Source organism: Tiliqua scincoides, chromosome 15 (genome assembly GCF_035046505.1).
Source record: "Tiliqua scincoides isolate rTilSci1 chromosome 15, rTilSci1.hap2, whole genome shotgun sequence".
NCBI lineage: Eukaryota > Metazoa > Chordata > Lepidosauria > Squamata > Scincidae > Tiliqua > Tiliqua scincoides.
In genome coordinates this window covers 2,380,811-2,395,497 of record NC_089835.1, presented here as the reverse complement: position 1 = coordinate 2,395,497, position 14,687 = coordinate 2,380,811, and the positions used below count along the sequence as shown (strand labels likewise).

At 48.6% G+C, this 14,687-nt stretch overlaps 1 protein-coding gene across 1 annotated transcript; it reads left to right on the top strand.

The window, feature by feature from the left end:
- The first annotated feature begins 495 nt into the window (after window positions 1-495).
- LOC136635208 (phospholipase A and acyltransferase 3-like) lies at window positions 496-14,464 on the top strand. The gene is made up of 5 exons (XM_066610354.1): window positions 496-598; window positions 7,622-7,707; window positions 8,926-9,028; window positions 10,289-10,557; window positions 11,324-14,464. Exons 2-5 carry the CDS (start codon window positions 7,651-7,653, stop codon window positions 11,423-11,425), a joined length of 531 nt encoding a protein of 176 aa, XP_066466451.1. The 5' UTR covers window positions 496-598; window positions 7,622-7,650; the 3' UTR covers window positions 11,426-14,464.
- Window positions 14,465-14,687: the final 223 nt, after the last annotated feature.

Sequence of the window (14,687 nt, the reverse complement as noted above, 5' to 3'; positions counted from 1 at the left end):
CAACTTGCTGGCTACCATCTTGGAAGTGAGCGCTGGCACTCAAGACACTTGGATTCTTAAGGGACTGAACTGTGAGAACCTGGAAGGTGGGAAAGGTGGCCTTCTGTAGCCATGACAGGTTCTTGAGATGACCCACTAAAAAAATTCAAAGAAAGACTTTGTGCTGATGAGACAGCTCGGGGTCAGTGTAGAAGCAATGTCTCCCACCAGGAGCCCTCCCTCTTCTGCAGCTCTGCATTTTCAGCTCTGTATTTTCAGTGGCAGCTGAGCTTGCTGCTGCTGTGTGACCCAGCTAAAATTGGTTTTGACCCACCTAGTGGGTCCCGACCCACAATTTGAGAAACTGGCCTAACTGTTTACATTGCACTGAAATGAACCAGATGGAAACACATTTTTCCCCACCAGGGGGCAGCAAGTAACATGCTCTCTCCGGCCCCCCCCTTTAGTTTGCTTTTTCCCCAGATGGCAGAAGGGAGGAGCTTGGATGACCTCAGCTGTCAGGTGGCTTCTCCTCATCCCTGTCCCTGGCAGCCCCCACCCGTATTTTCCCAGCTGTTGTTCGCAATTGGGGAGGCACACGGACTGCAGTTGCAGAAAGGTTAGTTTGCTTCTTTCCTGAACATCTGCACCTCTCGTGCGGCATCAGAGGCCTCCAGCTGTCCATGCTGATGACAGCCGGTCTCAAGGATGGGTCTTTTGCAGTTCCTTTGGACTGCAGCGGCTGGGAATTGCATACTGGGAGTAAAGTCAATCCTTGAGATGGATTCAAATCTCTGCTCTTATTCACTGGATTCTGGGGTCTTAAAAAGAAAAAAGAGGCTTTTAATGATGCTTTTAAATTTGCAGCCATTCAAAAATATGGCATCCGTTCCCCTTTTGCCCGCTTTGAGAGGTCTCCCTGATCTGGTGATGTTCTTAGCTGGGCAGGCTGAAGTTGCGCAGATAGATCTTGGTATGAGTGGCTCTACAGGTGCCGGGGATAGCAGTCATCTCCGGAGCAGGAGTCTGTCAGGTAGAGGGACTGGTGGGAGAACTCACCTGCTGAATGTCTGCCTGTCACATACTGTGATGAAAAGCAGAGGGTCCAGGGGAAAAGGTGGTGGCCACCCTAATTTAGAATTTTGATGGCTGCAAAAATAACTGAAGCTGCAACGCTATCCACATTGACTGGACTCGATTTAAACGCAGTGGGGCTTACGTCTGAGTAAACATTCTTTGGATGGCACATAAGAAGCTTATCGTATGTGAAGACAGATGACCCAGTACATTTAGCCCTGGTTTCAGCAGATGCCAGTTTATACGCACAGACACACACCCTTACAGGGCTTGGAAAATTCCCGCCTGAAATTCTGGAGGGGATGGTGCCAGCCTAGACAACCCAAGGGTCTGACTCAGTTTAAGAGGTTTTATATGACCTAAATCAGTGGCTCCCAAACTTTTATGACAGGTGGCTCCCCTAATCTACTGGGCCAGTGGCCACAGCTCTCCATTAGGGCTACAATCCTATACATTGTATAGGTTTTTTATTTTTATTCCACGGCTCCCCTGTCTGGTTTCTGTGGCTCCCTGGGGAGCCACAGCTCACAGTTTGGGGACCACTGATCTAAATTATTGATGGGTCAAATTGGGTGGGGGGAGATTCTAAGGAAGGTGGGAGGACCTGCTTTTGAATACATTTATTTTTCCACCTTTCTATACCTCGTGTCCTCCAAGGAGCTCAGTGCATAGCTCCTTCCGTCCTTTTGACCTCACAACAACGCTGTGGGGTAGGTGAGACTGAGAGTGACTGGCTCAAGGTTACCCAGGAAGCTTTGTGGCTGAGTAGGGATTTGAACCTGGATCTTCCAGGTTTAAGTCTGACTCCAGAACAACTACACCATCGTGGCTAAACACCAGGAGTATTTTCTACATATTTGATAAAACATAACTTCTATTTTTAATTAGACAAAGTCTTGTGGAACTTAACTGATAAATTTAATTCATCATGCGTATGCTACAAGAGACTAACATGGCTACCGACTGGAAAGTTGTAGACCTCAGCTCAACCAAAGCTTAGGTTAGTGGCTCAAGAGACCTGGTTGCTGGTGAACCTTGAACCTCTTACCATGTAAACCCAGTAGCCTGGTTATCAGCCCTTCTAAGCAGTAATTGTGGTGAAAAACAAGAGCTGGTCAGATTCAGCTGATGGGTTTCTTGTTGCCGACCCTTTTCTTATAGCTACAGCCGCTCACTGTGTAAAAACTGCAAAACAAAAATAAATGGGAGATTCTGAGCAACTGTCGCAGAAGGTGTGAAAAGCAGGTGATGGGGGCTGGCCGGATTCAGCCAATCGCTCCTGCTGCACACCCCCAGTTGATGCCTGCAATAATTCCACAAGCACCCAGGATGAAGAGGGTTGGAAATGCGGCCAGGCCCCTCTTGACTCTGCTGTAACTGAGCATGACTGAGAACAACCAGGAGGGAAAGTAAAACTTAACTTTCTATGTCATCTTGAAAAGGGCAGAGTTCAGGAAAGGATCAAGTCCAAGTTTACAGTTGCACAAGTGATGGGTGTTCCTTGAGACTGTAGTCCTGTGGTATGAAACTGTGAGTTGGCCCAGGTGCCAAGAGAAAACTGAATTTTCCCCTGGCACCAGCGGGGGGGGGGGGGGGAATGCAGAGAGGCCCAAAAGCAGCAAAGGGCATTTCTGGGAGGTGTCAGGTGAGGTTTTGTCCCCTGTGCCAAAGAAGCAACAGTCTCATTTTGTATTCCTAATACTCTCATCTGAAACATTCTCTGTGGTAAGTCTGGTGCGAAGGAGTTGGTCTAGAGCAGGGGTTTCCAAACTTTTTGGCAGGAGGGCCACATTGTCTCTCTGACACTGTGTCGGGGGCCGGAATAGCAATCCAGGCATCCGGCAGGGGATCATGTGTAACCCCACCAGCAGAAAGGCTACTCTTTGGGTGAGACCTTTGGGCTCCAAACACCACCAGTGGTTAGATCAGCAGTGAAGCTTCTTCCATCGGTGAGGATTCCCTGGATTACTGGGATAAATGAGTTAATTTACATTTCAAATTTGAATAAATTTACATAAATGAATACATTAGAGATGGAACTTATATTAATGAATGAAGGTCTTGCAATAGTTCATGGCCTATGAAAGGCCTTGCACAAAGCAAGGCCGGCCTTTCCTTTGCTGCCACTGCTGCATCACAGATGTGAAACAGCAAGTAGTGGAGGGAGCCCTTGTCCCACAGCATACATGAGAGGTTGAACAGCTGGCCGTCATGCTGAAAGCAGTTGTGTCAGGCCAGCAGGAGCTCCAGCAAGTTTCTGGAGGGCCAGAGGCTCATTGGAGATTGGGGGCTCTCAGAGGGCCGGATTGGGAGTCCTCGAGGGCAGCAAGTGGCCCCAGGGCCAGGGTTTGGGCACCCCTGTTCTAGAGCGTTGATTTTCCCTTGGTGTGCGAGAGGGCCTGAATTTGAATCCCAAGAGAGCTGTTACTCTGAAGCTGAATGAGGCTGCAGCTCTGGGAATGGGACCGTATCTGGGTGACAGAGCTCAGGCTCTTCTAGAAGTTCCTAGGTTCGGTTGATGGCAGGGTTTCCCCAGGGTACAGCTGGGGGCGGCCCCTGCTTAACCCCCTGGATGGCTGCCAACAATGTTGATAGCTAAAGGATCCAACTTAACCCCTACTTAAGCCATTTCTGCCCTATGTTGCATATACGCAACAGGGATCAAATGTGTACACTGTGGGCTGGGCAGAAATGGGTTTTAATTGGGCAAAGAGTCACCTTTTAAAAAGGGTGATTATATTTAGAAGATGGAAGGCAACTGTCATTTTTCATGGCGTCATTTCCTGTGGCTGCTGTTGGTTTCAATTCTGTGTCATTTTTTTTTTTAAGATTATAGATTATAAGCACTTTGGGGGCAGGGCACCATTTGTTGGATCATTTTGCTGTGTAAATTGCTTTGTGAACTACTTTTCTGTTGAAAAGTGGTGCATAAATATTGAATAATAACTTAGAGACAAATAGGTTGGCAACCTTCAGTCTCGAAAGACTATGGTATAAGCCTACAGCACCCGGTATTCCCAGGCAGTCTCCCATCCAAGTAGTAAAGTCCTGTTGATTTTGAAGGAGTTGACAATTAAGTAGACGAAGAAACTCTGTTTTATTATTTTGGGCCCCCAATTTGACTGTTATGGTATAGTACATAGTAATTTTTCAGATTTATGATTTGGCAGTGGGTGCGTGAGCTGCTTGTCGGGGAGGCTGCTGGGCTCCCTCTAATGCTTTCTGGTTGCTGGCCAGAAATATAGGCACTTTTGTGCAATAATCTTGGATTATTAGATCTTGGAGTTGTGGTGGATCACAGGATGAACATGAGTCAGCAGTGTGGAGCGGCTGCAAAGAAGGTGAATGCCATTTTAGCCTGCATTAACCAAACCGGGGCTTCCAAGCCACGAGAAGTTGTGGTTCCGCTTTACTCTGCACTGATTAGACCTCCCCTAGGGTATCACGTCCAAATCTGGGCACCCCACTTGAAGAAAGACAAAGCCAAACTGGAGCAGGTTCAGAGGAGAGTGACGAGGATGATCAGGGGGCTGGAAGACAAGCTCTGTGAGGAAAGGTTGAGGGAACTGGGTATGTTCAGCCTGGAGGAGAGAAGGCTGAGAGGGGATATGAGAGCTCTCTTCAAAGACCGGAAGGGCTGTCCTTTGGAAGAAGGGAATCATTTATTCTCAGCTGTCTCTAAAGCAGAACTAGAACCAGTGGCTACAAACTGCAAGAGAGGAGATTTTGATTAGAGATCAGGAAAAATTCAGGGCGGTTCGGCAGTGGAACAGATTGCAGAGGGAGGTGGTGGACCCTCCCTCACTGGAGATCTTCAAGCAGAGGCTCAACAAGCACCTGTTGGTGCTCTGGGAGGATTTCCTGCCTAAGGCAGGGGGTTGGACTAGATGACCTGTTAGGTCCCTTCCAACTCTAAGATTCTATGAAAAATAAAATAAAATAAAACGGGGCATATAGGCTGTGGAAGACAGGCCTAATTCTGTCCCTCTATGGTTCTGGTTCTAAAAGTGGAATAACGGTCCAATCAGGGACCTGAAGGAGTAAAATGGAGTGTCTGTTGCCACTGGGCCCCGTTGCTCCTGGCAACCAGGTTGTCACAATTCTCCTGGGCAAACACCAGTCATGTCGCAGGGGCTACCCAGGAAGAAAGGAAAAGCTGTTTGGGGCAGCGATATGTCTGATTTTGTCCTGTGGTTCTGTGAGAGAGGCTACTGCAAGAAGGCTTCCCAACAGCCCAAGTCACCGTTGGCTCAGGAGGGGGGCCTGCCCGTGGCCGCGGACCCTGCCCCCCTCGGGCCTCAGCCCCACAAGAAGAAAATGACGCTGCCCCTTTCAGACGGTGCTGTCAAAGCTGGACCCGGCCGGGCTGCCCAGGGTCGCAAGGGACCCTCAGCAATGAGTCTCAAAGAATTCCCGTTGACCAAGGAGGTGGTTGTCCCACGAAAGGCTTTCAACACACTGCCAAAGTCGGCAGGATCTAGGGAAGGAGCCACGAAGGGGCGGCTCGTGCTGCTAGAGGATGCCACAAGCGGGAAAAGCGGCCAGGCCTCGGAGGCCGTCCCCAGAGGCCTCAGGACCCGGGTGTCCCACCCTCCTGGTTCTCAAGATGCTCAGCTGGCACCGATACCCAAGCCCCCAGCAAGAGAAAGAGTTCAGGCACCTCATGTAAAAGCCAAGGGGGACTCCACAGGGGTGGCCGAGAAAGTCCCTGTGGGTACTCTCAAGCTGGGATACATCATGCTGAAAAGAACCAAGAAATCACCCCACTTCTTGAAAGGTACAACCACGAAGAGTTCCGGCAACTGAGCCCAGCTACATACAAAGAAAGGAACCCAAGCGAGATTTAGTGTGTGATTTAGTAGTACTTAGGCTAGGATTAGGGAGGTCTGGCTCAGAAGCCCTTGTAAGATAGGCCAAGCACTCGCCTCATCATTAAACCCAAGACATTTTACCATCTAACCTGATTGTGGGTGCCAAAGTGCTCGGGATGCCACGTTTCCAAAAACCTCCCCCTTTTCATGCTTTTATTAGAGACGGATGCCACTGGGCACATTATATCTTAAATTTATAATTCTTCCGTCTTGGAACAGTACTGGGCAACAGTAGTTTAATTTGGCCTAATTTATTTGATTTATTTATTCACATTTTTATACCGCCCTTCCTCCAAAGAGCTCAGGGCGGTGTACGCAGCTGCTTCCCTGCTTTTGTCCTCACAACAACCCTATGAGGTAGGTGAGGCCAAGAGAAAGTGACTGGCCCAAGGCCACCTAGGAAGCTTCATGGCTGAGGGGGGATTCGAACCTGGATCTTCCAGGTCTAAGTCCACATCCCAAACCTGTGGTGAGAGCTCATTGCGTCACCTGGGCCACCCCCACCAGACCATGTGGAATAAATTACAATCTCATACATACAGCCTAGTGGCCGCACTAGCATTGATGTCACTCCTATGAATATTATTTATTTTAAATATTATAGTACAGGTCACCACCTTTTGTTACATCAGGCAGTTGTGTTTCCTGAATATTTGGCTATAATCCTTGATTGAAAGGCTGCTAGCGCACCTCTGTGGCGCGCTAGCAATGATTGCCATGCCTCCTCCCCATCAGCCGGCAGCAGGGCTTTGCTGCCAGCTGATTGGCTGGCTTGCCATAGGGGGTGGGATGACTGAGCTGTTTCTAGCGTGCAGGCGCTAGGTTCAGCTCAGTCTGTTCCTGGGAAGCGACCCCCGCCCGCCCACCCTTTAGCTAGTCTGGGATTAGCTGGTTGCTCTCTGGAGGACCGGGTAGGAATTTTTTAATCACCATCTGATTGGCCCTATGATGGTGTTTGTTTTCGCCTACCTCAGACTTGCTATGGAGTGTGTTTGGGTTTGCAATATATCTCTTTAACGCCCTGGCCGCTGGTGGTAGAAGTGCGGGGTGGGTAGGCAGAAGACCTTCTTGGTGTCCAATCTAAGTGAGCAAGGACAGGGGTGAACCAGAACTGTTCCCATGATGCTGGACCGACTCAAGGAGGCAGACTGGCTAGCCCCTTGTCTGAACTTGGGGGCCTTGCAGGGGTGACCTGAAGGCATAGTAGTTCGGCTGACTTACCCTCTTCAGGTGACGGTGAAAGGCGGGCTTAATAACAATTGAGCTATGCATGGAGTTGGGTGGACGCCCTATGAGATTGGGAAACATAGACAGCTAGGGCCGTGTCCCCCACTTAGAACCCCACACTTGGGATGGGTATTGTTTACCCTGTTGTTGCCTTGTTGCTATCTTGTTGTAATTCAATAAAGTGGCCCATTTTAATTCCATACCTGTTGTCGGCTGTATTTATTTGGGGAGTGCATGGTAATGCAGATATTTCAGTGCAGTTTATTTCATTGCATTCTGCATGAAATTAAGAATTGAATGATATGATGGTATTATTCAAAAATACCAAGAGTTTCACAATTTGGCCAGCGGTGGTGTCACCCCTCCTGAGTGCGTCAACCAGTGTGGTCTGCACCCCCTGCACCCCCTCAGTGATGCCACTGCATGTCAGTGAGCATACAGACTAAATGTTGGTTTTGTTGTTGCAGGTCCTACTTCAGCTGCCGCGCATGGAAGCATGGATGTCAAGAGGAAGCCTATGCTTAGATCCTCTCAGTCAAGCGCTCTGAACCTGGTAAGTAAACCTGAGGAATCCACAGTATACTGCTCCCCCCATCAGCAGTATCGGGAAGCAACGGGAATATTGCCACATTGCCTATCAATGTTTGTTTGTTTATAAAAATGTACCAGCTTGCCAAGTATTCACCAGGCATGCTCTGGGAGGTTGTCTGCCAACGGAGCTTGAAATAAAGCAGTCATTAACATAAGCTGGATAAACAGCGCGCGTGCACACAATAGAGCCATAGAAATTGGGCACACAACGGAAACAATGGGATTGTAGCTGGTCTGCAGCGGTTCCTGAAACAGGCCGTACTCCCTTTCATCGCGCCGGGTGCCTGGGGGCTCTGGAATGCCCCGTCCAAGTCCCAAGCGGTCCTGTGACTAATTTGTGCTGCTTTTTGTCCAAAAACACATTTTTCCAGCTTGAAATGCATCCCTCTAAAGTAGGATGGAAAGTGTCCTATTCATGGCTGTGACTCCACCTTGCTCATTGTGTCCTGTGACTCTTTCCCAGACTGAGTCACAGATGAGGACTCTTTTCCCAGCCCCACTTTACAGATGCTGACATGCAAAGCAGGTGCTTGAACAGAGACCTAGAGATGCTCCAAATGAACATCTGAAGCTACCATACTGAGTCAGACCCTTGGTGAATAACCTTTAGCATTGTCGAGCACTGACTGGCAGCTGCTGCTCAGAAAAGCAGCCAGGGGTTGAACCTGGGACCTTCAGAACATAAGAAGAGCCCTGCTGGATCAGGCCAAGGACCCATCTAATCCAGCTTCCTGTATCTCCCAGTGGCCCACTGGGAGAGCACCCAAGACAACAAAATACCTGTATTCTGTTGCCACTTCCTCGCTGGAAGCCTGCTTCTCATGGCTTGTAACTTGTGATGGCCTTTTCCTCCATAAATCTGTCTAATCACCTTTTAAAGGCCAGACGCCATCACTGCATCCTGTGGCAAGGAGTTTCGCAGATCAGTTACATGCTGGGTAAAGAAATATTTTCTTTTGTCTGTTCTAACTGTCTTGCCACTCAATTTTAGTAGATGTCCCCTGGTTCTGGTGTTGTACGAAAGGGAAAATAACATCCCTCTACTCACCCCATGCATCTCAATCATATCCCCCATTTCTATGTGCAAGCCCTGGGCTCTGTCACTGAGCTATGGCCCCTCCCCTGTGTTGTGCTGTTGAGTATGGATGAACAGTCCCTGCCCTCTGTCCTTAATTTGCAGGCGGGCTTGCACCCCGGAGACTTGATTGAGATCTTCCGCTTTGGCTACCAGCACTGGGCCATCTACGTGGGAGACGGCTACGTTATCCACCTGGCCCCACCATGTAAGGCTCTGTTCTGAATAGTGTGCTTCCAGGGGGGTTGCCAAATGATGGGGGGAGGAGGGGAATGAAGCTCAACTGAGAGCTGGTGGACCATCATCACTATTGTGGAGCAGCTGAATTCTGGGTAATTGAATGAAAGCAGGCAATATGTTTCCTTGTCCTGTTTCCACCCCCACGGCCGTGTGCTCAGAATCTTGTCCTTCTGGCAAGACCAGTGAGTTATCCGGAGTGGTGGGGTCCAAGGACAGGGTAACTGTCCAGCCAGCCAGGCAAGGGCAAGTTGGTGCAATTGCTGGACCTCAACAGAGCGGTTTTGCAACCTGACTCCTTCTTGGAGAACAATCAGGGCCCCGATCCGCAGTATGTATTGTTTTTGGTGTCCTCCTCCATGAGTAGGGCTTGGGTACTGGAAGCCTTGATCTGCCCCAAGGGGACAACGTCTCCTAATCTGGGCCTCTGCTTGGACTCACGTGCCCTGGGGGGAGGGTCCCCAGGGTGATTTTGGAGAATATGGCGCAGCGGTTTTTCGACCTTTTTCTTCTTGCAGCCTGCTGAGAAGGTGCTAAAACAGGCATCAAAAGAACCCTGCTGGATCAGGCCAAAGGCCCATCTAGTTCAGCTTCCTGCATCTCACAGTAGCCCACCAGATGCCTCAGGGAGCACGCAAGACAACAGGATCCCTGTATCCTGTTGCTAGTCCCTTGCCATCTAGCATTCTGAGGTTCCCTACGTCCAAAACCAGGAGGCTGAATGTACCAATCATGGCTTGTAACCTGTGATGGATTTTTCTTCTAGAAATCTGTCCAATCCTCTTTTAAAGGCATCTAGGCCAGACAGCCTGTGGCAAGGAGTTCCACAGACTAATGACACACTGGGTGAAGAAATAATTTCTTTTGTTTGTTCTAACTCTTCCGACACTCAATTTTAGTGGATGTCTGCTGATTCTGGTATTGTGTGAGAGGGAAAACAACATCCCTCTATCCACTATGTCCATCCCCTGCAAAATTGAGGCACACCAGCAGTCTTTTGACAATTGACATGGCACACCACAAGCTGGGGGCTCTCATCCCACAATGGTCCTATTAATATACGACCTTCCCCCCCCCCCAAGCTCCTGCAAAGCCCCTGTGGACCACTGGCAGCACATCAATGTGCCGTGGCACAATGGTTGAAAATCACTGGTCTGGAGCCTGTGTGAGTTGAGTGGGAACTAGTCAGGGTGTGTTGCACCCTTTCTCTCTCTTTCCCTCCCTCCCCCAGGTGAATTTGCTGGGGCCGGCTGCGCCAGCCTCATGTCCACCCTCACTGACAAAGCACTGATAAAGAAGGAGCTGCTGGAGGCTGTGGTGGGGAAGAACCGGTACCGGGTTAACAACAAACATGACTCCAAGTACCCTCCACTGCCCATCCCCAAGATCGTCCGGCGGGCTGAGGAGATGGTGGGCCAGGAGCTGGAGTACAAAGTCACCAGTGAAAACTGTGAGCATTTTGTCACCGAGCTGCGGTACGGCATACCCAAGAGTGACCAGGTGGGTTTTTAAAAGCATAAAACAATATGTTTTTTAAAAACACACACACACGCACACACACACAGAGTCTCCACTACCTCTCCTTCAAACCTGGCTGAAAGGAAAGAGGGTCAAAATGATTTGGAGAACACTAGCTGGTCACCACTCGGTCACACTTGCTGGCCCACCCCTCTTGCCTGCTGGGCTCCTGATGGTGGGTCCCATGTTGCTGAAGGGGGTCTGAGATGGGTCCTGGCTCTTGACCAACCAAGGGCTGCTACTCGAGAAAGCCAACGCATAATAAAAGAATGAAATGGAGAAATGTATTTATTTAAAGAATTTATATCCTGCCTTTTCCCCAATGAGGGCAATCCCAATGTTTTTACAGTATTAAAAACAATAATATCCTTGAAAACAATAAATTCAGAGCAAGAACCAAGAATCACATAAACAGTTAAAATTGCATTTGATAAAAACACGCCAGTCCACCATGTTAGCTTTCAAACGCCATCCTGTATAAAAAAGTTCTTAAGGCCCCACTGAAAGGTCTCCAAAGAGCGAGCCATTCTTCATTCTAAGGGGAAGGAATTCCACAGTCGGGGTGCCACCACCGAGAAGACTCTGTTCCTTGCCACCCCCACCCCCTTGCCTCCTGTTCTACTGAGAAATCTGGAGAGAGAACTCTCTGTTCTGCTGGAGTTTTGTAGAACAGTTTTCCCCTTGCAAGGTGGGGGGGGGAGGGAGGCTCCACTGTCTCTGCTGATCGGTTCTCCTTCTGACCCCACAGGTCCGAGATGCGCTGGTTGTGGCAGGTGTGGCAGGGCTGGGCTTGGCTGCTCTAGGAATCATCGGCACCGTGATGAGGAAGAAAAAACAACAGAACCAATAACAGAGACTCTGAGACTTCCGTGTTCTGGTTTTATTTTTCTTTCACTTTTGATCTTATTTGAGATGTGGTTCTGCAAAAACATCATTTCCATTTGGGGTTGCCATACGACAACTTCCTCTTTAAGAGACAGGCCTGGAAGTCCTCAGGTTGGGAGAGGCCATGTGAGAGAACAGAGATGGGGATATGATTTACTCTCCTGCTCACTGTCAACATCCTAGACTGGATGCATGTGAAGAGCAGCAGCCATCAGCAGACCGGTTTTTTAGAACTCATCTGTGACTCACAACTAACTGGAAAAGCCCTGCGTATACAACTTAGACAACACACACACACACACACACATTTCATCTGCTGACTGTATCTTGTTTCTAGTCAATCTTAGCCAATGGCTGTCTGGGCACTGGAGAAGATCGTACATCACCAGCCAGTCATCTACTGCCCCACTGCAACTGTTTTCCCAGTTTCCTCACATGGCCCATCTCAACCTGAGGCCTTGTCCTTTGACAGACAGCTCACAACATTCTTAGCTTCCTGCGGGCGGGGGGGCGGGGCAGGGGGGAGGTCCGTCTCTGTTCATGACTGCAGGTTTTGCACCATCCTCCTGGTGGTGGAGGGTGGAAACTTTCTCAGCAGCCTGCATTGTGCCTCACTGCCTCTGTTGTGTGGGCAGCAACTGGAATTGCTTGAATATTGGGAAGGGCTAAACTCTTTGCAGGTATGGTGTGTGTGTGTGTGTGTGTGTGTGAGTGAGTGGGGGCTGAGGCTGAGAGTGCCTTAGTCACCAGTGAGTTCATAGGAGAGATGAGCTCAAACTGCAGACATTCTGATTTTTATCTCAGCATATATAGCCAATTGTATTACTAACAATTTTTAAAAACATATATTGTTCCATTTTATGAAATATATTTTCACATGGAGCTTGATGAATTAAAGCACAAATGTTGGCATCCTTCAGTCTCGGAAGACTATGGTATCGCGCTCTGAATGGTGGTTCTGGAACAGAGTGTCCTCTCCAGTGCGCAAAGCCTGGGTAAAGTAGATATGGAGGATAGACTGTTTCCCATGCATCAAATCCCCCCTCTCCACGTTGCTGAAGTGGTCCAATGGAAAGGCAGAGGCCAATAGGGTTGGTTCCAGCGGCATCGCAGGAGTTGCCAGAACGGGACTGTGTTCAGCCATGAACTGTCTCAGGGACTCTGGCTCCAGATTTTGCCTCGAGGTTGACTCCTGAAGCCTTTTCCATAGCTGGATGTAGCCACAAGGCAGTGGAGGTTTGGGATCAGAGTTTTCCTTCTCTCAGATGAGCTGCCTTCCCAGGCATGCAATAATATTTTTTTTTTAAGACAGCAGCAGGGGTGATTTTTTTCCCCTATGATAATTCCTTCATGTGTCTCCTTCTGTTCTTAAAATGCTTTGCTGCAAATGTTCATTTATTTATCAAATTTATGGCAGGCAGGCCTTTCCCTGAGACTGAGAGTCTGTTTGTGGAAATGGACAGCTTGTTTCTATGGGGAAGGGATGCCCGGGGCTTGCTGACTCCCAAGGATTGGGGTTAGATCAGGGGTGTCCAAAGTTTTTGGCAGGAGGGCCACATCATCTCTCTGACACTGTGTCGGGGGCCTGGGGGGAAAAAAGTATTAATTTACATTTAAAATTTGAATAAATTTACATAAGTTTACATAAATGGATATATTAAAGATGAACTTATATGAATGAATGAAGGTCTTGCAATAGCTCAAGGCCTATAAAAGGCCTTGTACAAAGCAAGACTGGCCTTTCCTTTGCTGCTGCTACTGCATCACAGATGTGAAACTGCAAGTAGTGGCAGGAGCCCTCATCCCACAGCTCACGCAAGAGGTCAAACAATTGCCTTCATGCTAAGAGCAGTTGCGTCGGGCCAGTGCAGGCTCCAACAAATCTCTGGAGGGCCAGAGGCTCACTGGAGACTCCCTGAGGGCCGCATCGAGAGTCCTTGAGGGCCGCAAATGGCCTCAGGGCCGGGGTTTGGGCACCCCTGGGTTAGATAGCTGAGCCCCAGGTTCAGCAAACCCTGTCTATTGAGACCAGCTGAGGAGTCTCAGCTGTGCTACATTCATGGGCTGTGTATTCCCAAGGAAGGAAGGGAATGTCACCTTGATATGCCAGAGGTAATTACTCTGCAATTGTTTACGTGAAGGACAGTTGTTAACCTGATGTTGCCCAGAGCTCTTTACCTCTCTTTAAACTCAAGCTTTGGGCTTTCTTTTTAAAAAAACAATCAGAAGTGAATTTTCGGTGCTGCCACCCTAGAGTGACATCCTCTCAATTGGCCCATGAATTGCAGGATGGGAGGGAGAATTCTGGCCAATGCAGCTTCTCATGGAATAGGGGAAGGTGGAGAAAAGGCACACTGATGTTCCCACTTGGTGGATGGAAGGGAGGGGAAAGGGGAAACCTGGATCAGGCCCTCAAGAAAGGAAGTACAGGCTTACTTTACTGTAAGAGGAGTCCCTGGAGGTGCAGGCAGTGGACATGTGGCATTACTTTTGAGTGAATGTGCATTGGCTTGTACTGCAATGTACCATAGGTATTGAGGGGCTATTTTATTGTATTATTTCTGCATCCCAGCTTTCAGTGTTTATAAATTTTATTGTTCAGCTACTGCAACCTGCTCTGAGAGTCAGAGATGAAATATGCCTTGTTTCAAAGCATCGCTCAGCAAGGAGAAATAAAGGGGTAGGTGTAGAAAATATTCAATACCTGCAACAGACTCTTGCACTTTTACCTGGACGCCACTAAGATACTGCAGTCGAACATCTGGATCACTTAGCCAAAGTTGCCACCAACCTCTGGAATATAGCTTGGAAAAGAAACTTAAATACATATTGCAATCTTAGTGGGAGATAGGATAGGAGCTTTGGTATCTTACCGCATATCTTATCACAATGTAACCAGTCCCTTTGAGTGTAAATAGAATTTTTGCTAGCCCTGGTATTTTAAGAGCGGATTTTATTCTGCAATGATATCAATACTTTTCACTAATAAAAGAGCTTGACTGATGTGAGTTTTTGTGAATTTTAGGGGGTGAGGGGGCACAGTTTATGTTGGACTCTCCACTCCTGTGCTTAACTTGGAGGTCCAACTGACATGTTGATAAGTAGTATTGCTTGTGTATTGCGAAATAACAACTGCTGCAACATCAGCGCAATAATATGGTTCTTTGCACAGAGTTGAAAAGACAATTCCCTGTCCTTGAGGGGCTTACAGTCTAGAGGTGAGACAG

What these genes read in the sequence shown, in the direction of transcription:
- LOC136635208 (XM_066610354.1), top strand. Translation starts at nt 7,651, where the DNA reads ATGGATGTCAAGAGGAAGCCTATGCTTAGATCCTCTCAGTCAAGCGCT. An exon ending in AGTCAAGCGCTCTGAACCTG is followed by an intron (nt 7,708 to 8,925) that starts GTAAGTAAACCT and finishes CTTAATTTGCAG; the next exon opens with GCGGGCTTGCACCCCGGAGA. An exon ending in GCATACCCAAGAGTGACCAG is followed by an intron (nt 10,558 to 11,323) that starts GTGGGTTTTTAA and finishes CTGACCCCACAG; the next exon opens with GTCCGAGATGCGCTGGTTGT.